The sequence below is a fragment of the Phacochoerus africanus genome, chromosome 8, assembly GCF_016906955.1.
Source record: "Phacochoerus africanus isolate WHEZ1 chromosome 8, ROS_Pafr_v1, whole genome shotgun sequence".
NCBI classification, from domain to species: Eukaryota; Metazoa; Chordata; class Mammalia; order Artiodactyla; family Suidae; genus Phacochoerus; species Phacochoerus africanus.
In genome coordinates this window covers 12,709,284-12,735,566 of record NC_062551.1, presented here as the reverse complement: position 1 = coordinate 12,735,566, position 26,283 = coordinate 12,709,284, and the positions used below count along the sequence as shown (strand labels likewise).

The 26,283-nt window shown below is 48.5% G+C and overlaps 1 protein-coding gene across 1 annotated transcript in view; it reads right to left on the bottom strand.

Moving 5' to 3' along the window:
* FA2H (fatty acid 2-hydroxylase) overlaps window positions 1–20,344 on the bottom strand; it is a 53,215-nt gene extending 32,871 nt beyond the window's left edge. The window contains exon 1 of the mRNA XM_047792334.1: window positions 19,984–20,344. Coding sequence (XP_047648290.1) covers window positions 19,984–20,253 — 270 coding nt within the window. The 5' untranslated portion in view covers window positions 20,254–20,344. The remainder of the gene's footprint in view (window positions 1–19,983) is intronic.
* Between the last annotated feature and the right edge of the window lie 5,939 nt (window positions 20,345–26,283).

The following is a 26,283-nucleotide window of genomic DNA, read 5'->3' as shown; positions in this document are numbered from 1 at the left end:
CACAAGCAAAACCATGAGGAACCCTTTTGCTATAGATGGTGGTACAGAGACAAAAAAAGAAATGCAACAGGACCGTCATCAATGGTCCCTGTCACGTGGGGGACGCTGCAGTGGACGGAGCGGCCGGCGGTAAAACAGAGGGTTCGCATCCCGCTGAAAGGGGACAGCCCTGACTCAGGTCAGGTCAGGATGGTGCCCAGGGCTGTCAGATCTCCTGATTTCTAAGAAAAGCGGGAAAACCAGATCTCTTTGTGAAATCTCCAGATTTGAAGCCTACAAGCAATGTGCGCCTAACCAACCTCTCGGAGGCCAAACACGGCCCTCGGTCTGCCAGTCAGAAACACCCGGGTGAGTGGAGCCCTCCTGCCCCAGGACGGCCGTGGAGAAGGACCAGCCCAGACAGGCCACCTCGTGTTCAGCTTCCGCCTCGGGGATTCCACACGGAGCCCAGGTGCACCGACGGGGGTCAGGCCTGGGGGGTCAGCTGTGCCGAGGCCCTGAGTGGGTGGCTGACATGCTGGCACTGTGGTGGGGGGACCAGAGCCACAGCAAGGCTCTAGGAAGGGCAACCCAGGCCTCCTCCTCCCTTCAGTCTGGCCAGGAGGAGGCGGGGGTTCAGGAAGCAGAAGCGGGTGGTGCTGCTGATTTTCATTGGTGCTCTTCCCCTGCGGGGTCCGGAAAGGAGACAAATGGTGAGGGGAGACCCAGCCCTGCACCCAGATGTTCCCTCCGGGGTCTCCCCCCACGCAGAGGCCCACTGAGAGGTGACTGTCTCCTGCCCACAGCCACCCACCTCAAACCCCGATGCTGAGGTGCTACCCCCGCAACATCAGAAGGTGGCCTTCTCTGGAAACAGGGTCATCACAGATGCAGGTAAGATGAAGGGATCAGAGGGGGCCCCAATCCAATGTGACAGGTGTCCCTATAAAATGGTGATATTTGGAAACACACACAGCGGAGAAGCCCATGGGAGGATGAAGGCGGAGACCAGCCCCAAACTGCCACAGATGCCCGACAAAGCACCAGGAGCCCGGGAGAGGCCCGGAACAGGAACCGAGCCCCACTCCCGAGGCTCAGCGTCCGGCCTCGCAGAACTGTGACACATACACTTCTGTTGTCTCAGCCACCCGTCCAGGGGACTTTGTCATGGCAGCTCTAGCCAATAAATCCAAGCCCTGAACCGGTTCCTCCCGGGTTCGAATCAGGGCCAGAGGAGGAAAGGAATTTAACCAGGAAAGAGCATAAATGATGGAGGCACCCAGGCAGATGTGGACATGAGCTCGGAGGAGGCGGCAGAAACCAGGGTCGCGGTCAGCACAGCTGCCACCGCCCACCCACCAGGCCCCTCGTGGTGCCCACATGTGGCTTTGGGAGGGGCGGGCATTCAAGTACCTCCCTCCCAGCCCACTGGTCCCTGTCCAGCAGCCAGCAGTGGCCTTGTTCCCCTTCTCCAGAACTCGAGAAGCCACGCCCCAGTCTTGCCCACACGTGCAAGTGCTGGGGGGGGAGCACGCGGGTGTGGGGGGAGCTGAACTGGGGGGTCCGGTGGACCGCAGCCCCCTCTTGAGTGCAAATCCCCACCCCCAACCCAGCCATGCGGCTCCAGGGACAGCTGCCCCCTCCACAGTGAGCTGACAAGTGGCCATCATTTCACGGGTATCAACACAACGCTCCCTGGGGGTGTGCTCCCCAGACTGGGGAGATGGAGGCACAGAGGGACCGAGGCACCAGCAGATTCCAGGACTCTCCAACAGCTGCTGGGCCAGCCAGCCAGGCACCCACTTCCCGTGCTGACCCCGCCCAGGTGCTTCATGGGTCCCCCTCTGTCCCTTCTGGGGGGACGCACCATGAGCCCCCAGCCCCCTCCGGCGCCCCAGACCCTGCTGTCCCCAGAGAGGGTTCGCTTGGAGGGTGCCCAAGGGGGAGAGAAAAGAGAAGAACAACAAAAAGCCTGCCCTCTGCACGGCAAACAAACAAGCCGACCACAGAGGCAGTGAAAGGAGGTAGTGTGCTGCGGGCGGGGGCCGCGGGAGGCGGGGGAGCCGCATAAAGGCACGTTGTTCGGGAAAGCCGGGGCTGGGCACCGAGGGACGGACAGATGGCCTTTTATCCCGCAGCCTGGGTTTGGCCTGAAAACCCTTTTTCTGAAATGAGATGGTGGCACAGGCCCCGTGTCCAGCTGCCCCCACCCCACGGAGGCCCAGGGCGAGGGGGTCCAGGTGTCCCAGCATGCCGGGGCCGCACGTGGCCCAGGGCAGGTAGGAAGGGCGGCCTGGGGAGGAAGAAGATCTCAACTGCGGGAAGAGTCCTCCGCGGGGAGAAGCCTGTGTTAACAAGTCACCTAGGAGCTGGGTGTTTTCAGGAGCCAGAAACTCTGGGCTGAAATGAAGGCCGTAGGACCTGCTTGTCTGCATCTCTAACAAGCTGCCTGTCTGATGAGGTCCACAGCAGAAGCTGGACCCAGCCAGGCCCTGTGGCCAAGCCTATCCTTGAAACATTTGAAATAAACCCTCTACGTGCAAAATAAGAAAAAAAAAAAAAACCCTAACAGAAACAAAACCCATACCTGGCAGGTGACAAGCCACAGAACCACCCAAGCACACGCTCTTCCTGTCCTCCTGGTCACTGCAAGGCCATTAGCTCTGCTGGCCACTCTTCCTGTACTCATGGCAGGAAGATGGAAGGAGAAGAGAAAAGAATGGGAACAGAATGCTTGTCCCTGAGTCCCCCTGCCTCCCGCTAGGGAGACGTGGAGACTTAGGACAAGACAGCCCAGCCTCCTGGGTCCCCGACATCTGTTTGCCTTGGACCCGGCAATTTTCCTATTCGTGAAATGAACCCCCCTTGGATGATACGGACAGCAACCTTGTCATCAGAAGCAGAAGCCAGCACAGGTGGGCTTTCTAAGACATCAGAAAAGGGGGTGAAAACACTAATTTACCAGGCAAAGCTCACCCTCGTGTCCCCCAAGTTTTCAGGCTATTAACTTGATTCGGTACCACATCCTGCCACTGCACCTGCATCCTGCAGATCCTCTACTCTAGGCTCTAACGTCGGAGGAGGGTACCATTTCCAGGAAGTCATCAAAAGTCAAGTGGATGCGTTTTTGTCTTGTCTTGTTTGGAACAACCTGAGGGGAAAATTCCAGTTGGGAGCCTGGGCTTGGCGAGGGTGGGGAGTGGTGGTGACCTGGGCTTGGTCAGGGTGGACCGGGAAGCTCTGAGGCTCACCTGCTCAGTCCTGACTTAGGAGACCCTGCCTCAGGAGACCCTGCCTCATCTGCACTGGTAGGATGGGCAGGACCAGGGCTTCAACTCTAATGAGCAGCGCCCGCACCTGCAGGAAATGAGCTGCTCAAGCTCATCTTGCAGATTGGACTGGACATTTTTAGACTGTGGTCTCTCAAATCTTAGACCTCAAGGCCCCTCAGGAAGGCTGAGAGAATGTGCTCTCCACAAGGACCATGCACTTGTTCTTTGTTTATAAAATGCAAATGATGATATTGCCCCAAACAGTAAGTCACTGAACTGTTCTGCAAACAAAATAAAAACAAATGAAAATGCCTGCCTTATACCTACCATGTCTTTTTACTGCTTCAATAAAAATTTCCCCTCTCCCTGGGCAGACCTGGAATCTTCTCCCATGTAGAGTGGAGGATGCTGATGTTCAGAGGGACCGACCAGCTTCTCTCTAGAACCTAAGTCTGTGGAACTCGAAACCTGACTTCTTTTCCCCCCTCATTTAACCTGACAACTCCCAAGTGCACCTGCACCTGTCTTAGACCAGCTATATTTACAGAGTGAGCCCGAAAACTGCTATCTCTTCACGACTTTACAGCCATGAGTTACTCCATGTTTTATGCTCATTAAACACCACGTTGATGCTTATCGCTGTAACAGTGCTCAGCCTCAGGGAATGCTCCTCTTGAACAGCCTCAGGACGACTTTCCTTCGGAGGGTTCAGTGCCTCTCTGACAGGGCCACGTGCCAGGGGCATCACTGAGTATGTGACCCGGTGAGATTAATCAGAGAGAGTGTGAGCAAGAAGGAGCCATGTGTCAAGGATGCAGGGACACCAGCTTCCTGGGGCAGAACCACCAGATCAGGAGGGTGCCATCCTAGAGAGAAGTGCCTTGTGACTCTGGGCCACAGCTCTAGACAAACACTGCCTAATGGAAGTTTCGGCAATGGTGAAAATATTCTATATCGACGCTGTCCAACATAGTAACCACTAGTGCACACAGATCTCTGAAGCACTTGAAATGTGGCTAGTGCGACTGAGGAAGGAATTTTTATTTTATTTCATTTAAAATTAAATAGCCTCATGTGCCTAGTGGCTACCCTATCGGACAGTAGTTTTGGACTCCTACACGCCACTGCTCTTTCGCACCTCTACCTGGGTGCTTCCTGGGCGTCTCAGGCCTAACGGGGCCCCAACGAACTCTGTCTGCCGCCTCCCAAACCCGGACCCCCCATGTCAGTATTCACCGCGTCCGTAAACCAAACCACCCAGCCGCTCAGGGCAAAGCCCTGACATCATCCTCACCTCTTCTCTTTCCCTCACTCCCAACATTTACTTCCTCAGCAGATTCTAGTGCTTCTGCCTCCAAGACATTTCCAGTTTCTATCCACTTCCCTCAGGCCCAGGGGACACCCGGTCCAGGCCAGCTCTTTCTGTCACCTGGACCACAGCGAAAGCCTCTTCTCTCTCTTTCTGTTTCCACTCTGGGCTCCCTTCACTCCATCTTCCGTATGGCAGCCAGAAGGATCAATAAACTATAGCCTGACTCTGTCAGTCTTCTGCTTAAAATCCTCCAGCCCGGTGTCCTCAGGATCCAATCTAAGCCCCCCCAGTGACCTGTGAGTCCCACGCGGCAGGGCTCCTGCCTGCTCCCCCCATTCATGACATCACGCTCCCTCACCCACAACGCACCCGCAACGCCGGAGCCTCCTTTTGGATTCCTGATGTCACCAGGACCTTCGAACTTGCTGTTCCCTCTGTCAAGAATGCTGTTTTACCCAGTTCTTTTCAGAACAGCCCCCTTTCCCCCATCAGATCTCAGCTCCCCTGAGACGCCTTCCCTGATGACCCTCGGCAGAAGCTGCAGCTGTCACGCTGTCACAACCCTTGTACTAAAATATATTTCCTTCCTTTCTTTATATCTATCTATCTATCTATCTATCTATCTATCTATCTATCTATCTATCTATCTAAAGTATATTCAGAGTTCCCATTGTGGCTCAGGGGTTAAAGAATCTGACTAGGAACCATGAAGTTGCGGGTTTGATCCCTGGCCTTGCTCAGTGGGTTAAGGATCCAGCGTTGCCATGAGTTGTGGTGTAGGTCGCAGACATGGCTCGGATTCCACGTTGCTGTGGCTCTGGTGTAGGCCGGCAGCTACAGCTCCTATTAGACCCCTAGCCTGGGAACCTCCATATGCCGTGGGAGTGGCCCCAGAAAATGCAAAAAAAAAGACCCCCCCCCCAAAAAAAGTATATTCTGTTACAGCTCCTGTCAGCACTTGCAATTGTCCTAGCTTCCTCCCTGCACTGGCAGTTACATCCCATGAGGGCAGTGACCAGTTGTCTTTTTATCGCAGCACTGACTTAGTCTGGGCATGAGGAGCCATCCAGTATGTACAGTTCAAGAGAGGAAGGAATGGCGGGGAGAAGGAGGCCACACTGCAAGCCCCTGGCACCAATGAGGCTGTGGCCAGCCTTAGTTTTGGAGACCATGACCCGTCCCTGACCAGGGGGAGGGTCCCCGGTATAGCCGTGCACCTGTCCAGGTAAAGACAGAATGAGGGCAGCAGGTCGGTGCAGACCCACATGCCTAGCTGGGGGACGGGGAACCCCGAGAAGCTGAATGTCACCACTCTGCAGCTCCTCCAGGGGGCAAGAGAGTCTGAGCACACAGCGACTCAGATTCCAAAATCACCTAATATCCTTCAACCACCTCGGCTGTGACTGAAGGGGCTCATAACCATACTGTTTCAGTTTCATCTACATATTGTTTTGCAGATCTCACTGCAGCCACACACAGTCCTGTAGGGACTCAGGGAATAAGGAAACAGAGGCCGCCAGAGGTTTACTACCTCGTGTGATGTCACATTGCTGATGAGATGCAGAGCTAGACCCAGAGCGGGCTGCAGATCCCCGGCTCCTCCTCTCTCTCGGCCATTCAACACCCACCATGCAACCGCTCTGCATCAAGCGCCACCCTGGGAGCTGGGGGATGCGGCTTCTTTAGTAACCCTGAGGGATCTGCCCACCAAGCCACTTTGAGCAATTCCAGGTTTTCCAACGCCATTTGCCCTCTGCCCTGAGCCTTCTAGGACAGTGGGTTGCAAACTTTACGGTGCTTCTGAGGCAGACGGAGTGCTTACTGAAGGCAGAGATTTCTGGGATCTTATCTCCATAGATTCTGATTTTATATATGGGGGGAATGGCCCAAGAATATGAAACATATATCCTTATGATAATCAATTCCTTAATTTAGTTATATGTACACGTTTTCACCCAAGTGAACATCAAACTTTTCACATGAGCCTTAAGTATTAGAATCTCTGTTGCTACTCAGGCAACATTTTTCTAAATATAACACAGTTGTCCAGTGTCTCCCATACTCACTTCCATCTTGCTTATTTGAGGGGCTGAAGTCATGTAATGATATTTGCATCAGGAGGAATAGTATCTCTCACCCCACCCCACCGCCATATTCATGTCCACCCAGAACCTTGTGAATGTGACTTTATTTGGAAAGAGTGTCTTTGCACTGATCATGCTAAGAAGAGGCCATCCTCAGTTAGGGTGGGCGCTAAGTCCAATATGACTGGTGTCCTCCTAAGAAGAGGGGACATCTGGAGATGCAGAGACACAGGGAAGAATGCCTGTGTGCAGAGGGTGGCAGAGACTAGAGTTACTTATCTACAAGCCAAGGGAGAGCAACGGTTGCCAGCCCCACCAGAAGCGAGGAAAGAGGCAAGAAACAGATTTTCCCTTAGAGCTGCCAAAAGGAACTAATCTTGACAACACCTTGACTTAGACTTTGAGCATCTAGAACTCATCTGCGAGCATCTGTGAGAACAGATTTGTTGTTTTAAGGGCCCCATCTGTTATTTTTTTTTACAGCTGCTCGACAAAACGAATACAATGTCACTAGAAAGGTGATGTCTTGCTGCATGTACCACTGACACACTGTTACTTTGCTTTATTTTCCCACTCATCCTTCAAAAACATATTTGTGAGTGATGTCCACAAGATAACTAGCCAGTATGTTTCCAATATTTTATTAATTTTATAAGGTGAAAGAATCTCACCGTAAATTACTTATATCCCTACTACCTAGATCCTACCAGTCACATTCTACTATTTCTTTTTAAATGCAAGTTTTAAAGGCCGGTGCATACCAATATCTAACTCTTGACAATCATGAAGTCATATCCTTAGAAGTGGTTACTAAATATATGTTAAAATTTATTTGCCTCCTTAGAGGAAAACATAGGCCAAACACTCTTTGACATAAACGACAGCAACAACTTCTCAGATCCACCTCTTAGAGTCATGACAATAAAAACAAAAATAAACAAATGGGACCTAATCAAACTTAAAAGTTTCTGCACAGCAAAGGAAACCCTAAACAAAACGAACAGACAACCCACAGAATGGGAGAACATCTTTGCAAATGAAGCAACTGACAAGGGAGTCATCTCCAAAATTTATAAACACCTCCTACCGCTCAATTCCAAAAAAACAAACAACCCCATCCAAAAATGGGCAGAAGATCTAAACTGACAGTTCTCCAAAGAAGACAGACAGATGGCCAAGAAACACATGGAAAGATGTTCACCATCACTCATTATTAGAGACATGCACATCAAAACCACGATGAGGTACCACCTTACACCAGCCAGAATGGCCATCATCCAAAAGTCTACAAACAATAAGTGCTGGAGAGGGTGTGGAGAAAAAGGAACCCTTGTACACTGTTGGTGGGATCGTAAATTGGTGCAACCATTGTGGAAAACGGTATGGAGAGTCCTCAGAAAACTAAACACAGAACTACCATTTGATCCGGCAATCCCACTCCTGGGCATCTATCCAGAGAAAACCACGACTCCCAGAGACACATGTACTCCGATGGTCACTGCAGCACTCTGCAATAGCCAAGACATGGGAACAACCTAAATGTCCATCAGCAGAGGAGTGGATCAAGAAGATGTGGTACGTATACACAATGGAATATTACTCAGCCATTAAAAGGAACGAAATAATGGCATTTTTAGCAACATGGGTGGACCTAGAAATTCTCATGCTAAGTGAAGTCAGTCAGACAATGAGACACCAACATCAAATGCTTTCACTGACATATGGAATCTGAAAAAAGGACAGACTGAACTTCTTTGCAGAACAGATGCTGACTCACAGACTTTGAAAAACTTATGGTTTCCAAAGGAGACAGGGTTGGGGTGTGGGGGGATGTGCCGGGGGTTTGGGATGGAAATGCTATAAAATTGGGTTGTGATGATCATTGTACAACTAAAATGTAATAAATGCATTGAGTAATATAAATAAAATAAAATTTATTTGCCTCCTTAAAAAAATTGGGTATAAATTTCATATAGTAAAAAATTACCAATCTTATGTGTATCATTTGCTACATTTTGACAATTACATGCCTCCTTGTAGGCACCGCCCACATCAAGATGTAGAATATCTCCATCATCCCAGAAAGTCCAGGAATCTATTTTGAACAAACTCATTTGATTTTCTTTTTCTTTCTTTCTTTCTTTCTTTTTTTTTTTTGCTTTTTAGAGCCGCACTCACGGCCTATGGAGATTCCCAGCCTAGCAATCTAGCAATCTAATCAGAGCTACAGCTGCCGGCCTACACCATGGGCACAGCTACGCCAGATCCGAGCCGCATCTGCGACCTCCACCACAGCTCATGGCAACAACGGATCCTTAACCTACTGAGCAGGGCCAGGGATCAAACCCACAACCTCATGGTTACTAGTAGGATTCGTTTCCACTAAGCCACGACGGGAACTCCACTCCTCATTTGATTTTGATGAAAGGAAGTGGAGGGGGTTTAAGTATCCAGTTCCCTTGGCCAAAGGGACAAAAAGTTTTAGATTTGCTGGGCTTTGCAAAAGAGGTACCAGGTTCCCTGGGGCTCCCGCCTGCTCACCCAGCCTCGGGCTGTTCACACACAGTTAGAACTCAACCTGTAGGCCCCTTCTCCCACCACAGGCTGTGGACCCAAAGCAGAAAGTACACAGGACCTGTCCCCAGGCTGAGTTCCAGGGGCAAGGCTGCTCCCTCCACACCCCTCCCTATCCCGCATCTCCTGCTGGAATCACTACCATTTCATAACCCACTGTGCACCCTCTTCCCATGTGCTTCCCATAGGTTGTTGGGCTTCCCTGAGATGCTTTCTCCCTACTCCAGCCCCGTGACCTCGGGGTCAGGGCACGCTGGGCAGCCACAGCTCTGCAAAGGCAGACGTGACCCTGTTTCTCCAAGGCCGGCAACATGGCCCAGAGTTGACGCTCAGCTCTCATCCTGCCCTTTGCTTTCTCTGGTGGAACAGAATCCTGGCTGGAATAGAACAGGAGGAAGGTGGGAAACAAAACCAAAAGTAGGGTGGTCTTTCTAAGAATAATAAGATGATAGCTTTTACTACCTGGAAAACTGAAAGGTTTAAATGGAAGAAAACATGTTAAGCTAAACAACAAATGAGGTCTGGAAACAAGTGGTAATATGTCTGATGGAAAATGGGCTAATATTTTTTATTATCTATTATTATGATATAAATTAATAAGAAAAAGATGGACTATACATTACAAAGATGGGCAACGGACCTGAACAGGCGGTTAACAAAAAAGGTGCAAATAGTTTACAAATACATAAAAAGACATTCACGAAGTTCCCGTCGTGGCTCCGTGGTTAGTGATCCCAACTAGCATTCAAGAGGACTCAGGTTTGATTCCTGGCCTCACTCAGTAGGTTAAGGATTAGGCGTTGCCCTGAGCTGTGGTGTAGGTCACAGACAAGGCTCAGATCAGGCGCTGCTGTGGCTGTGGTGCAGGCCAGCAGCTGCAGCTCCAATTTGACCCCTAGCCTGGGAACCTCCATATGCCACAGGTACGGCCCTAAAAAGACCAAAATAAATAAATAAATAAATAAAAATTTAAAAAATACATAAAAAGACACTCACTGTCTTTCATAATTCATATACATAAAAATTTAAACAGGAGGAAATTTTTTCACCCACTGACAAAGCTTAAAAACACTGGTAATTTACAGCACTGGTGAGCATGTGAAGAACAAGGCATTCCTGCATGCTTTTGGAGGGAATTTTAATTGGCACAACCTTCTTAGAGGGCAATTTGGCAATACTCATCAAAATACCAAGAGGATATCTTTTTTTTTTTTTTGTCTTTTTAGGGCTGCACCCGTGGCATATGGAGGTTCCTAGGCTAGGGTTCGAATTGGAGCTGTAGCTGCTGGCCTACGTCACAGCCACAGCAACACCAGAACGGAGCCGCATCTGTGACCTACACTATAGCTCACAGCAATGCCAGATCCTCAACCCACTGAGCAAGGCTAGGGAGCGAACCTGCATCCTCATGGGTATCAGTCAGATTTGTTTCCATTGAGCCACAATGGGAACTCCTCAAATGGGTGTCATTTTGATCTAGAAATTCCAGCCTACATGACAAATTTATTTGCATACGTGTGCAAAATGATTATGTAAGGATGCTTCTTGGAGCATTGATAGAGTAAGAAAAAACATCCATAGGGATGGCTATTAAAAAGAATAAAGGAAATCTTTATTGCCGATATGGAAGGAAGAACAAAGTATGTTTTTAGGTGAAAAAAGTAGCACATTGCCAAGCAGTGTGTACCATAAGACGCCTTTGTATGGAAAATAGGAAGAATAATGTATCTGTTTCTATGAGACTACGTAAGAAATTGTTGATCTCGCCTACACAGGGACTGGGTTGGGAGGGGCACTTGATTTTTTTTTTTGCACATTTCTTTTAATGATTTAAATTTTTGTATGAACATAGTTGATACAAATTACGATGACAGAGAAAAAGAGGGACAAAATGATGGCTGGAGTTGTGATATTCTGATAATATACAATGTAACAAAATGCAAAATGCAAATGACTGCAAGTGAAATTGAAAATCAATGCAAAAGCTTCAAAAAATTAATGAAGTCAATGAAAGTGAGGGAAAGCTGTTTTAGTTACAGCTCCACGGCCAAAGAAGGATCTGGCAAAAGTTAGGCTGCTTAAATACAGGCAACCAACAAAGGATAAGGCCCTTCAAAGGAGAACTCGTTTATCAAAAGATCAAAAGAGACCCTTGGCCCTAAAAAGACCTAAAATGACCCTCTTCGTTGTCATGCTGTCAACAGCCAATGCAAAGTTTAGAATATCACCTCATGCTTTCATACAATTTACCAGAAAAACCACACATGTGCAAGAAAACACTACTTGATTATTTGCTGAATTTAAGAATCAGCATGCAAGTGCAATCGCAACTTTGCTGTCAGATTAAAATAAACTGAAGACACCTTTCATTTTCTTTTTTCTTTCTCCCCCCCCCCTTTTTTTTGGTCTCTTTAAGGCCGCACCCACAGCATATGGAAGTTCCCAAGCCAGGGGTCGAATCGGAGCTGTGGCTGCTGGGCCTCCATCACAGCCACAGCAATGCTGGATTTGAGCCTCATCTGCGACCTACATCACAGCTCACAACAATGCTGGATCCTTAACCCACTGAGTGAGGCCAGGGATCCGATCTGCATTCTCATGGGTCCTAGTCAGATTTGTTTCCAGGAACTGCTCAGTTTCATTTTTAAAGATAATCAATTTCCCTCTCCCAACCTCTTGGATCATCTTCTATGAGATTTTGCTCTTCATTTAAAGGAGACTGACTTTAAGTGGCCTTTAACCCTAGGAGTCAAGTACTTCCCTACTTAGGGTCAAGGAACAACTGAATTTTTTATGTACACCGTCTCAAAGGGTCTCGCCTGGAACAAGAGGAAGCAACCACGAAGCCAGCTGGTCTGGCCTTTTCCCTGACTTGGGCGGTGGGGGATACAGGATTACAGAAGCTGTATTTATTTAGCCAAATGGAACTCCTCTTCATTCCTCATGGCAGCCAGCCTCAAAGTATGTGCCTTAACTTGACTTAAAAATTTGAGGTCTTTCTTGGATTTTTGTGGGTAAATGATGTTTCATAGATATTCAAGATTACATAAGACAAGGGACTATTTATTAGCAACGAAGTGGGTTATTACGCACAATTAACATTTGGAATTTATAAAACGAAACTAGCCATTCCTCAAGTTCCCTGAAACCTCCGATTCCACTTCCTGAGCACCACACAATGCTAAGCAGTGTCAAAAAGGTCCTGCCAGGGCACCAAAGAACGGCGAGAACCAGAGCTCTGCTCCATTTAAATTCTAGTTGTTTTAAAGGAGAAATTATGACTAATTCACTTGGGTAATTATCAACCAAGTTTGCTGCAGATTGCTTGGCTCAAAGTGTACAGTCACATGTAGTTGCATCAGTGGAATTTTTGGCCACTGGTCTTCCTGTAACAGGACCTTAAGACATTGTGTATGAGTTGTAGTAGCTCAAATATGTCCAAGCAAATCTCCCCACATTTGCTCATCTGGCACTGCTTATTTAAACACCTTACAATATACTAACAAAGTTCAGAAAACAGAACATTTGAATAATCTTGTTTTAGGGCAATGCTTCACAACAACAAATCCTGAGTGCGCGACTTCTATTTCTCGGTGCTAAACTTTATGGGTGTTGCGAGCATTAGATTTGCTGTCCCTCAGTCTTATTATTTTATGAGCTTGTACTCCATTGGAGGGCAAGTGTCGGTGGGGAGGGCGGTCGTTGGAGTTTTCTGCCCACCTGAGATGAGTGGCACTTACAGAAGACTGAGAATCACTGTTCTGAGCTTAAACGCTTTAGGGAACTTTGCATGAGAAGACCCGGGAAAGAGAAAATTGAACTGGAAACCCAGGCAACCTGGGTCCTGCCCCCTGCACATCATCCAGACACTTCCAGACACACGGGGACAGGTCCAGCCCCGAGAGCAAGGAGGGCTCTTGGTGGGCGTTTTCTATGGTTCATTTCACTTCTACACTTGCGGGGGACTCAAGGGCAAGGGTGACCTGCAGGATCCTGGTATGGAACATGTTTTGCTAACTCTTCTTGGCTATGAGGGCAAAGGCAGAAACGGGTGACTCACTTGATAGTGGTCCATCCTTTCCATCAGCTCCCAACTCTCTTAGCTAATAAAGAAGAAAGTGGAAAGAGATTTTCTCCCCCCCACATTTTCCTACTTAAAGTATCTTGTGTGCTAACATTACCACTTTCCTTTTCAACTCGGCACACATCTCAGTTTTCCAAGCAGCTCATTCATTCATTTATTCAGACATTTATTACTTCCTGTTGGCAGGCACCAGTGTGCTAGTGTCTCCTAGGGAAGCCTGGATGAATCAGACAAGTCCAGTCTTCAGAGCGTTTACAGTTTCGTAGGGGAGATAAAACATGTAGTGAAAACACAGGGAATAAGGAAGAATATTATGAATGCTGCAATAGGCCAAGTGCTATGAGAGTCTGGGAGAAGGAGAAAAACCAGCCCTCGAGGGGGCGGCGGCAAGGAAAAGTCTCTGTGGAATAGATAGTGCTTGAGCTGGACTGAAAGGATGTAGCAACCGGGAGCTACAGAAGGTTTAGGAGCACCGTAGTAACAGAGCCAAGCGATCTTCAGAAAGCAACACAGGCAATGGGCGGTAGCAAGTGTCATCAGGGAGAGAACTGCTTCGGGGATCACTGCACAATGAGCAGGATGGGGCTCTGGCCAAGGTAGGGGAGTAGCGGGTGGACATCCTGGAAGCAAGACTAGGGAGGCTCACGAGGATCAGCACGGGCTCCATCCCAGCCACCGGCTCTCCTCTTCCCAGGGAGTCCCCACTTTCCTTTCTACAGCCTCTGGGTTCTCTGGGCCAGAGCAGGCAGTGGAGACGGCTGGAAAACATAGAGCGTCTCCCAGATGAAGTCCTGAGTGAAAGAAGCTGCACAGCAGAGCACACACTGTGTGTGATTCCATTTAAGATTTGTGCACTTTTCTGAGACATGAGGAGCAGGAGAAACGGGCAGTGGAGACTGAGCTGTGATGACCAGGGGCATAAGGGCTGCGGTACACAGGAGAGTACCCCCCCCAAAAAACCTATGTCCCAATACCTGGAACCCGTGACTATTTTACCTTACATGGCAAAAAGGACTTTGCAGATGTAATTCAAGACTTTGGGAATGAAGGGACAATCCTGGATTACCAGGAGGCAAAGGAGGGCTCAATGTAACCACAAGGCTCCTTATAAGTAAAAAGATGGAGGCGGGAGGATCAGAGTCTGAGAAGGAGAAGTGCCAGGAGGACTGAGGTCAGAGCAACGTGATTGCCGGAGCCAGGGCACACAGGCAGCCTCTAAAGGCTGGAAAAGGTGAAGAAATGGATTCTCTTCTCGAGCCTCCAGAGGAAGCCTGTCCTGCCAATTCACCTTTGACTTCTGACCTCCAGAACTGTGAGAGATACATTTGTGTTGCCTGATGTCCCTGCGTTTGGGGTAAGTTGTTACAGCAACAATAGAAAACGAATGCAGGTGGAAAGCCAAGTGGGTGGGGCATCCAGAAGCCAGGTGAAGCCAGCGTATCAAAGAGGAGGGAGCGGTCACCAAGTCAGGAGCTGCTGTCGGGCCAGGTGAGAACCGACCACCGGGTTTAGGGAGGGCGAGGTCCTGATGACCCTGGCAAGGGCGCGTTCAGGGCTGAGGTGGGTTTCAGAGGGCACAGGACGCTTATTACTTATCTAAATGAATGAAGATAACATATAGGCCAAGGATAAATGTGTGCCCGAAGGATGAATGAATGAAAGCGAAGACAACGGGTGCTGCTTGGGCATCCATTTGCGTTCTTTGCTGGCCATGTTCTAAGAAATGATTACTCGCAGGTGTTTCTGGGATTCCTGTTTCTTTTTATTTTCCCCAGAGGGTCCTAATTTCCCAACTCTCCCCCAGTGTGGGTCTCAAAGCCCCTTCATTCACTGAATTCTGGGGTGACACCAGGGAGCTCAGAGAATCACAGCGACTTTGTCCCTGGACCTCTAACAGCTGGTCCTAGCTTCGTCGTCCAGCTGAGGCCCACCTGGCACCGCAGCAGGCCAGAGCCCACAAGTCCCTGGCAGGAAGCAAAGGATGGTGGCTGCTGACTGGCCAGGCAGGTCCACTTAGGAAGCCCTCTTGCAGCCTGAGTGGATCTCAACTCCCTTCCGTTAGCAGACTTCTCACGTCCACGCTGCTCTGCGGGTGAGAGCAGTGTGGCGAGTTCCCCAAGCATCAGCTTTTATCTGAGTCCTCTGCTCAGGCTGGTGCTCCTGGCTGGCTGTGCTCAAGCTGTTCCGGAGCCTGGGTGGGGTGGGAACCCTGAGGCTTCCTGCACCTAGATCTCCTCCCTACTGGCCATCCCATTTACCATCCAAACTCTGAAGCCCTGAATGGCTGGACCCCTAAAGCCTGGCAGAACTACAGGTGGCAGAATCTGTTTTCTTCTCAGCTCCTCAGAAATAGATACACCCGTGGGGTTAGGACGTGGCACCCAGAGACATGCAGGCAGCAGGGTCACCCCCAACAGCAGGGGCTGGGCAGTCGGGGCTTGCCTTCCCCCAGGGTCTTCTCAAACAGAGGGCTTTCCTCGGGGGCTGAGGTCTGAGTGTGTGAGATGGGGAAGGATGAGCCGTCCCTTCACAGTTAGTTTCCTCTTTGGGGCACGTTTGCAATGAGGGACGTATTCTGGTTGGACCGTGATGAAAGCTGCAGTTCCCTCACCATGCGTTTTGTTTTTTTTTTTTACACACAATTTCATCTCTTTCATCAGACCAAGAAAATGAGCCACTCAACACCAGGGTTGAGAAGCTCTGCCTCAGGTGCCTTCCAAAGTGTGATGTTTATTACTCCATGACGGTGCTCGAGATGATTTCAGACAATAGGAGGACGAGCACTTATTTTAATAGCCCTATTGTCTGGCCGTACCCAGAGCATGTGGAAGCTCCTGGGCTAGGAACTGAACCTGCACCACAGCAGTGACAATGCCAGATCCTTAACCCACTGAGCCACCAGGGAACTCCAATTAGTAGCTCTATTTTTACTATTTTTTAAATTTTTATTTATTTATTCTTTTGTTTTTTGTCTTTTTTAGGGCTGCACCCACAGCATATGGAGGTTCCCAGGCTAGGTTGAATTCGAGCTGTTGTGACCAGCCTATATCAGAGCCATAGCAATGCCAGATCTGAGCCGCATCTGTGACCTACACCACAGCTCAGGGCAACACTGGATCCTTAACCCACTGAGCGAGGCCAGGGGTCAAACCTGCAACCTCATGGTTCCTAGTCGGATTGTTTCCGCTGTGCCGTGACGGGAACTCCAGCAGCTCTATTTTTTTTTTTTTTTTGTCTTTTTGCTATTTCTTGGGCCGCTCCCATGGCATATGGAGGTTCCCAGGCTAGGGGTCCAATCAGAGCTGTAGCTACCGGCCTACGCCAGAGCCACAGCAATGCGGGATCCGAGCCACGTCTGCAACCCATGCCACAGCTCACGGCAACACCGGATCGTTAACCCACTGAGCAAGGGCAGGGACCAAACCCGCAACCTCATGGTTCCTAGTTGGAGTCGTCAACCACTGCGCCACGACGGGAACTCCCAGCAGCTCTATTTTTAAAGTGCATGTACAACCTGTGATTTCTATGGTGTTATTGCCTAGGGTGAGTAAATGGTAAAACAAAAAATGAGTCCACTTAAAGACAAATACTAAAGAGTTCAAGTTGAATGCAATTTGAAAAAAAAAAAAAACTGGGAGAGTGATTCATGGATGACCTAAGTCTGGGAAACACAGGACTTCCAGTCTTGGGAGACCTGGACCTGAAGTTCCTTCCTTTCCTACTTCTTTAAAAAACAATGCCGGCTGCAGCTCGATCAATGAACTTCATGCTCCACTAGCAACATGAACTGCTCTTGCCTAAGCTTGGAGTGAGGAACCCTGAGAGTCAGGGTGAGGAGACTTCTAAGCCATCATTGAGTCACTTTGTCAAGGCAAGCGTTCACTTTCTCAAGTCCAAGGCTACAGCAGACCTTGTCTCATCCCCACAGTGTGTTGGCTCAAACAAGTTTGACTTGTTTCGTGTGTGTGTGTGTGTGTGTGTGTGTGTGTGTGTATGCTTTCCTGTGAGTGTGAATGTGTGTAAGTGTGTACAGAGAGGGGGTGTGGCAAAGAGAGGAACAAGGGAAACCAGTGGGGCCAAGCCTTGCCCCTGGAATTTAACAGCAGAGCTCAGTGGGCTCCCCTCCAAGGACCACACTTGGGAAGAAGGACTCTGAGGAGGCACCATCCAGAAATGAGCCCCAGCCACAGAGCTAGCTCATGACAAGCCCCTTCCCCATCAATGCCCCTCCTGGTCCTCACATTACAGGAGCCAGGTTCTAGCCTCAACAGGTGTCAGCATCGCTGCCTGGTCCAGCAGGAGGAGAGGAGGGAGATGAACAAGGCAGCATGGTGGTGATGGTGGTGGGGTGTTGCTAGAAGGGCTTGACCAGAGAGAAAAACAGGAATGTCTTTTCTCCTTTCAGGCCTTAAGAAGAGGGCTTCTCTCTGAAAGGATGCTCTGCTTGGGATTTCTCCTCTCTCTCTCTCCCCCAACAAAAAGGCACCTCTTCACTAGCTTCCAGAAGCTGACAAGCAACTGGAGTACTGGGTGACCATGGCTACTGGTCAAGTTTGGGCCATTGATTTATATGTGTGGTGTCAGTTTTTAGCTTTTTTCCCACATTCTCAGGTGGGCGTCCAGATATCAGGATGCCTGAAACACGGCCACACCAGGGCTCTTGGGGTAACAGGTGCGTGCTGGGGTAGGAACAACTTTAGACTCAGTCTTCTCTGAGGGGCAGGTAAAGCGAAGCAAAACAAGGCCACGTCAAACCATAGTGTTGGTTGGGTAGCAGAGCTGGCCAGGAGAGATGCTCTCAGTGGTGCTGGGAGGAAAGGCCACATCCTGAGGCTCCTCTTTAGAGGACACGGTTACAACGCAGGTTGGCTTCCACGAGCCATGGCAAGCCTGGCTGTCTCTAGTACTCTGGCCCCGATCTCTCATTTCCCGCATTCAGCTTTAGTTCTATCTATGGCGAAACATCCTGCCCCTTCAGCAAACATCATCAGCTTCCAAGATAAAATTGGGCTCCCGGTGCAATGTTGAGTCCCAGCATTATTAGCTAGAAATCTCCCCAGTTGAACCTTCCCTTCCCTCTGGTTGTTGTCTTTATTAACAAGGTTATCGTCTCCCCTGGGCTACAAGGTAGCCTCCTGGCTGGTCTCCTCACACCCACTTGGGCTCCCTCCACTCCTTCTTGGCACTGCAGCCAGGATGCTCTTCCAAAAATGCAAATCTGACCACGCCACACCCCTGCTAGAATCCACTCCCTGGCTTCCCGTTGTTTTTCGAATCAAGTCTCAAATCTGACCACAGCGGCCCTGGCTGATCTCCAGCCTCCTGCCACTTCCCCCTCCTTGCCCTTCAGCCTCTGGTCACATCGGTTTTATTTCTGTCCCTTGACTATGCCAAGCCCTTACCCGTCAGAGCCTTCACACACTCTGTTCCCTCTGTCTGGAATGTTCTTCTCACCACATGTGACCTGGTTAAAGCTCTGCGCATTTATTCGCTCCCAATGTAAATGTCACTTTCTCTAGAAAACTCTCCCCAAATCCTACTCCTCCAGGTCCATTCTCTGATCACACCAGGCAATCGAAGAATTACTCTGGGATTAGCATCATTCCTCATTAGCCTATCAGGTCCATGGAGATGGCATTGTTTTTGTCCACTGGTACCCCCTCCGTGCCTAGCTCAGGGCTGCCAGTCATTAATGGACCAAGTGAGTGACTGAAGAAATGATTAAAGAACTAGGCAAGACGGCCCAGGGCAGAGTCAGTCTGTGCTGGCCTAGGCCTGCCTGTGGATAGGGCCATCTCCCAGGCCAAGGATCCTTGGGGTGGAGAGAACATTGATTTTGCAATCAGATACACTTGGCTTTGCCACTAATTAGCTGTTTAACCTCACAAAACAGCACCTCTCTGAATACTCGTTTTCACATCAGAAAATGGGGATAACAGATCCCACCCCAGGCTCAGTCAGAGGCTTAAATACACAGGATCCTGCAGCGCATAGCAGCTCAGAGTGCCACTCACTTCTCCCCAGCAAAACTGGCTTATGCCTGTCATGTCACTCCTTTGGACACACAAGCCAGCATGCACGACAAGGAATAAAGGGAGGCCTGAGAGGCGGGAGGACACAGGCCACCCAATACTCCACCGCAACCTCCCCGGCCAACCAGGGAAGCCCTAGTGCAAGACTAGGATGGCACCAGGAAACCAAAGCCAGCTGGGAAGGGTGACGGATCTGTGCCTTTTAGAAGCAGGAGTAGGTGAGATGGGTAGAGAAGGACAGGTGAACTTGGAAGCTATTACTCAAACAGAAATGAAGAGCAGTTGCCAAGAGGGAGAGGCCGTAAGAGAACAGGAAGGAAAGACTGGATGTGTGAGGGGCTGGAAAAAGGGGATCCAAGTTGTCAGACGGCAGAGGCTGCGACAGGAACCAGTCAGAAGAAGGAGTTGTTTTGGGAGGTGAGAGAAGTATCTGATAGAAGAGGGTGAGAGGAAACGTTGGAGAGGAAGGTCAAACTCCTGGGGGGGGGAGGGCATGGCGGCAGGCAGTGACCTGTTACCTGGAGAAAGGTGAGGGCGGGGGCTGTCACCTTGGGTCCTCCTAGAGGGCAGGTGAATGGAGCTTGCCGGGGAGTGGAGAGTTGGGGGAGGGGGGGTGCGGAGGGTGTGACCCTGGCCTCCGCTGTACCTGAGGGTCTCCTTGCAGGTTGCCCACGTAGTACTGCTCGAGCCAGCGGCGCGCGTTGGCCGAGTGTCGGTGCGGTGGCCCATCCAGGTCGGCGCTAACATCCTGACCAGCCCTTGCCCGGAGCAGCTGTTCGCCCCCCGGGTGGTGCCGCACGAAGTCGGTGAGGTCGTAGAGGCGGGCCCCGCAGCGGACCCAGCAGGCGCCCGCCGCCAGGCGCCGCTGGACCTCGGCGGGTGAGAAGGAGGCGGCGGGAGGCCGAGCGGGGGCCATGACGGGAGACCGGAGCTCGCAGCTCGAAGCCCGGGCGTCTGCTCGGCGGCCGCCCAGCGCGCCTCTAACATCCCCTGAGCCGCGGCCGCCTTGACCCGCCGAGCCGGCCGCCGCCGCACCTGCTCATTTGCATGTCGCGCTCCCATTGGCCGCTCCGCTGGACGCTGCCCGTGCCCGTAGGGCCCCTTCCCCATTGGCCCGCAGGAAGCCGCGCAGACCCGAGCGGCCCGGGTCAGGCGATGCCGGCCCACCGCCAGGTGGCCCCGGGCAGGTAGAGTGCGCGCCCGCCAGGTGTATGCCGTCGCAGGAGACCAAAAGAGGCGGGCGGATGCAACCAGAACAAGGCTCTGGTCGCCAGGGGCTAGATGGACGTCCTTGGTGGCCTGATCGCGACTGGAATAACTCTGCTGCTGCTGCTGCTGCCTTGTGGGGGAAACTTGCAGGCTTCCACCCTCAGGCTCGAGGAAGGGGGGAGGAGTGGAGGAGGCAGGGTGAGGACTAGAGTAAGGCAAGTGAGACACTGGCCTCTGGCGCCCCCAAACTCAGTAATCACAATATAGATTTAAATGTACTAGTTTAAAAAATCATGTAGAGCACAGGATATGAATGTGCTTAATGCCGCTGAACTGTACATTTTAAAACGGTTAAACTGGTAAATTTCACGTTACCTATATTTTCCAGAGCAGAACATATATAATAAAGGATTTTTAGAAATAGGAATATTGGCAAGTCACAGGCCGTGGGCTTACCACCTGCTTTTGTAAATAAAGTTTTACGGGAAGCAGGACTAGTGAGGTGAGTGCGGAAGGCTATTGAAAGTGAAGGGTTGGATCATGTCTTTAACACTTTAAATTTCGGTATTTTGTGCATCATGGATTTTTTTTTTTTTGCATTAGTTCTTAATTTAAAAAATACTGCATTCAAATATTCTTTACCTTGATTACTGAGTTTTTTGGTGCACCCTTACATTTTGCACACAGAGTGGCCTCTTCTACACACACCTTCTGAGGAGGACCCTGAGGGAAGAACAGAGAATCCTGCTGCCATTTATAGGAGGGGAAACAGGGACCACAAGAAGTAAAGCCTGGTAGTCGTGCTGGATGGAAGGGACGACTGCATGTGCTCATCCAGTTTTGTTTACAACAGGGAAAGAGTTTACACAAATTTAACTGCCCGGCAACTGGGGGGGTCTCACTTGAACTCATGATTTGTAGTAAAAGGATCCTGGTACTGAGGCTGCCCTATTCACCTGGCCTAGATCTCCTTCAGAAAAAGGTTATTTTCAGGGTCACCCTTGTTTATGCTCTTCTGGGGCTGGGCATTTATGCTGGGCCAGCGCTGTAGGGAAAGCCTAGTCCAGATGCCCTAGGGAGCCACCCCAACTATAGACACGTCCAAGGTCAGGAGAGTTGTTCCTTCCTCATCTCCCTTCCAAACCTGTCTGGCTCAGCATCAGAGAGTAGACAAGAGTTTGGCCTAGAGGCATGACAGCACGAAGGCTGCTTTTCGACAGTAGTGAATACATAAATGGCCACCCTCACCCCATTGCCACACCGCCTTTGCTCCAATTACCTTGCTTGTGCTTAAAGCATTCAAACACACACTCATAGTTATCCTCAGGTACTTACTGATGACAATATCTGTGGGACATCCCCATGTGGATTTCTCACCATTTCCTTAAACCCCTATTATCTGAAGTTGAGCAGGCAATTTAGTCATCTATTCAGAATTGTGACACACTTCTTACCATAGCCATTCTGCTTCTAAATATGTGACCTTTCAGATGACTGTAAAAAGATGTGTAGGGAAGGAAAAATAATTTTACTTTTACCCTTCTAGGTTCTGGACTGAGACACCTCCTGCATTAAAAGAGAGATTAGCAGAACAACAAATTTCGTACATGTAGCCAAAGATATGAGACCCAAAGAAGTGACCAGAACAGGCAGCTTTTAAACCTTTTAGATAAAGAACCGATAAATTTGTGAAGAATTGACAAGACAAAGAAGTTTGACCTGGGGGTAGGAAATCAGTAAAGAAGTAACAAGGTTTAGGAGTTCGGGTTGTAGCTCCGCGAGTTAAGAATCCGACAGAGTGTTCGTGAAGGGCAGGTTTGATCCCTGGCCTCAATGGGTGAAGGATTCGGCATTGCTGCAAGCTTCGGCATAGGTTGCAGATGTGGCTCAGATATGGTGTTGCTGTGGCTGCGGTGTTGGCCGGCAGCTGCAGCTCCGATTCAGTCCCTAGCCTGGGAACTTCCATATGCTGCAGGTATGGCCCTAAAAAGGAGGAAAAAAAAAAAAAAGTAACAACGTTTGACCTAATTAAACTTAAGAGCTTTTTGCACAGCAAAGGAAACCATAAACAAAATGAAAAGACAACCTACAGAATGGAAGTATTTGCAAATGATGTGACCAACAAAGGACTGATATCTGAAATATACAGGTTTTATAGCTCGATATAAAAAAACAACCCAATCAAAAACTGGCAGAAGACCTAAACAGACATTTCTCCAAAAAAGGCATCCCGATGGACAACAGGCATGCGAAAATATGCTTGACATCACTAATTATTAGAGACATGCAAATCAGGGAGTTCCCGTCATGGTGCAGCAGAAACAAATCCAACCAGGAACCATGAGGTTGTGGGTTCCATCCCTGGCCTTGTTCAGTGGGTTAAGGATCCAGCGTTGCCGTGAGCTGTGGTGTAGGTTGCAGACGTGGCTCAGATCCCACGTTGCTGTGTCTGTGGTGTAGGCCAGCAGCCGTAGCTCCAATTCGACCCCTAGTCTGTGAACCTCCATATGCCACAGGTGAGGCCCTAAAAAGAAAAGAAAAAAAAAAGATAAAACAAATTTATTTACAAAATGGAAAGAGACTCAATGACATAGAAAACAGTTACCAAAGGGGAAAGAATCGGAGAAGGAAAAATTAGGAATTTGGGATTAACAGATACATGCATCTATAAAATAAGAAAAACAACAAGGACCTACTGTATAGCACAGGGAACTATATTCAAAGTCTTGTAATAATCTATAAGGAAAAACAATTTGGAAAAGATTGAAAAAGATATATAATTACTGAATCACTTGGCTGTACACCTAAAAAACATCGTAAATCAACAAAGAAGTACCAAGGTTATTTGCAGAACCTTCTCGGCCCTGAATTCCCCATCTCTAGTGATAAGAACGCCCTCTACACTCCTGGTACGAGGAGGGGAACGTTCACATGGGAGACTCACGTCCTGCTTTTAGGAGGACAAAGGAGGGTCACAGTGCCCTTTCCTGTATCAGCTGTTTCTTAAGTAACTCATTCAAAATAATCAGTATGTGGCATATTTTGGGGGTGGTCTACCCTGAAGCCTATCAGATGTAAGCATAATAATATTAATTGCAAATTGTTGATAGACTAGAAACCACCCAAATATTCATCATTTGGGAGGACTGATAAATACAGTATTCAGAGAAATACTATGTAATCATTAGAAAGAATGAGAGAGATCTATATTACTGATAGGAAACAATCTATCTCAATTTTTTTTTTCTTTTTAGGGCCACACCTGCAGCATATGGAAGTTCCTGGGCTAGGGGTCGAATCAGAGCTGTAGCTGTTGGCCTACACTGCAGCTTGAGGCGATGCCAGATGCTTAATCCACTGAGTGAGGGCAGGGATTGAACCTACATCCTCATGGATACTAGTCAGGTTCTTAACCCACTGAGGCACAATGGAAATTGCCCTCTAGGATTTTTTTTTTTTTCTTTTTTGGCCACCCCGCAGCACATGCAGTTCCCAGGCCAGGGATCAGATCTGAGCTGCAGCTGAGACCTAAACCACAGCTGTGGCAATGCCAGATCTTTAACCCACTAAAGCCACTACGCCGGGCTGGGGAATGAACCTGCATCCCAGGGCTCCCAAGACACTGTCAATCCCTCTGCGTCACAGGGGGAACGCCCCCTCTGGGATATTTTAAGTGGAAAACAAGAATAGTGTATATGGTATGCTAACAATTATTTTGCCATTTTAAAATCCTTAATCTTTAAAAGTTTTAAATGCAAACAAAAGGGTATAGGTAAACTTTAAAGCAAAATTAGTGTAAAGTCAATGAATTTGCCTCCCAACCCAAGAGCTAGGACTTCAGAAAAACTTGCACTTAACTTCAATACTCCAAAGCTTCCATCTCTCTGCTTCTTCCCAAGAAGTATTTAATCACTGCCCCAACTTTTGTGCTTTGTTTCCTTTGCTTTTTATTTTTGATATTTTTATCACTTCTATGTGTATGCTTATACAATATGTTGTTTAGATTAGCTTATTTCTGAATTTTATGAAAATCACATGTACTATATATCGATTTATGTAGCCTTGAATATTGTACTCAGTATTGATTAAGGATTCATCCCATATTGTGAGGGTAACTGTAGGTCATCGATTTTGGCTGAAGGGTCATAGTCCACTATATGAATTTATTTACCAATTTTCCTTTACTCATAGATAGGAATTTTTTCCCAATTTTCCTTTACTCATAGATAGGAATTTTTTCTATTATGAGTCTCCTTGTACAGCTGGGTGCTTCAATTATACGTCAATAAAAAATGTTCTATTTCTGGAGTTCAGGCCATGGCTCAGCGGAAACAAATCTGACTAGTAACCAGGAGGATGCAGATTAGATCTCAGGCCTCGCTCAGTGGGTTAAGGATCCGGCCTTGCCGTGAGCTGAGGTGTAGGTCGCAGATGCAGGTCGGATCCAGCGTTGCTGTGACTGTGGTGTAGGCTGGCGGCTACAGCTCGGATTAGACTCCTAGCCTGGGAGCCTTCATATGCCATAGGTGTGGCCCTAAAATGACCAAAAAAAAGTTCTATTTCCAAAAATACAACTCAGAATACTCAGAATATATATATATATATACGTATATATATGTGTATATATATGTGTGTGTGTATATATATGTGTGTGTATATATATGTATATATATATGTGTGTGTGTATATATATATGTATATATATGTGTGTGTGTGTGTATATATATATTTGTTGTTGTTGTTGTTTTTTGTCTTTCTGCCATTTCTTGAGCTGCTCCCGCGGCATTTGGAGGTTCCCAGAAGGGGTCGAATCGGCGCTGTTGCCTCCAGCCTACGCCAGAGCCACAACAACATGGGATCCGAGCCACGTCTGCAACCTACACCACCGGATCCTTAGCCCACTGAGCAAAGCCAGGAATCGAACCTGCAACCTCATGGTTCCTAGTCGGATTCGTTAACCACTGTGCCACGACAGGAACTCCTCAGCACATATTTTTTTAAAAAGAAACAAAAGATATACAGAGCAAAGATGAAGGCTTAGAGATCTATTTGCAGGTAACATGATCGTTTACACAGAAAACATCAACTAATTTGCAAAGCAACTGGAACTAGTAAGTGAATTTAGCAAGTTCACAGATCCAAGGTCAAAATACAAAAATCAACTGTGTTTTAATTACTATCAAACAATTGAAAAATAAAATTTTAAATTCCATTTACAATAATGTCAAAAAGCAGGAAATATGTGAGAATAACTGACAAAAACCATTCAAGACCTCTAAGTGAAAACTACAAAACACTGCTGAGAGAAATTAAATAGAATCTAACAAATGGAGTTCATGGATCTAACAAGTTCCAAGTTCATGGATGGAAGGCTCAATGTCAAGATCTCAAATCCTCCAACTGATTTACCGATTCAGTCTAATCCCTGGAGTTCTTTTCATGACTCAGCAGTTAACGAACCCAACTAGGATATATGAGGATGCGGTTCCATCCCGGCCTTGCTCAGTGGGTTAAGGATCCGGCGTTGCCGTGAGCTGTGGTGTAGGTCTCAGCCTCAGCTCAGATCCTGTGTTGCTGTGGCTGTAGTTGTGGCGTAGGCCAGCAGCTGTAGCTCCAATTCAACCCCAAGCCTGGGAACCTCTATATGCCATGGGTTCAGCCCAGAAAAAAAAAGGAAAAAAAAGATTCAATACAATACCAAATATAATCCCACTAGGTTTTTTTTTTAAGGACTCTG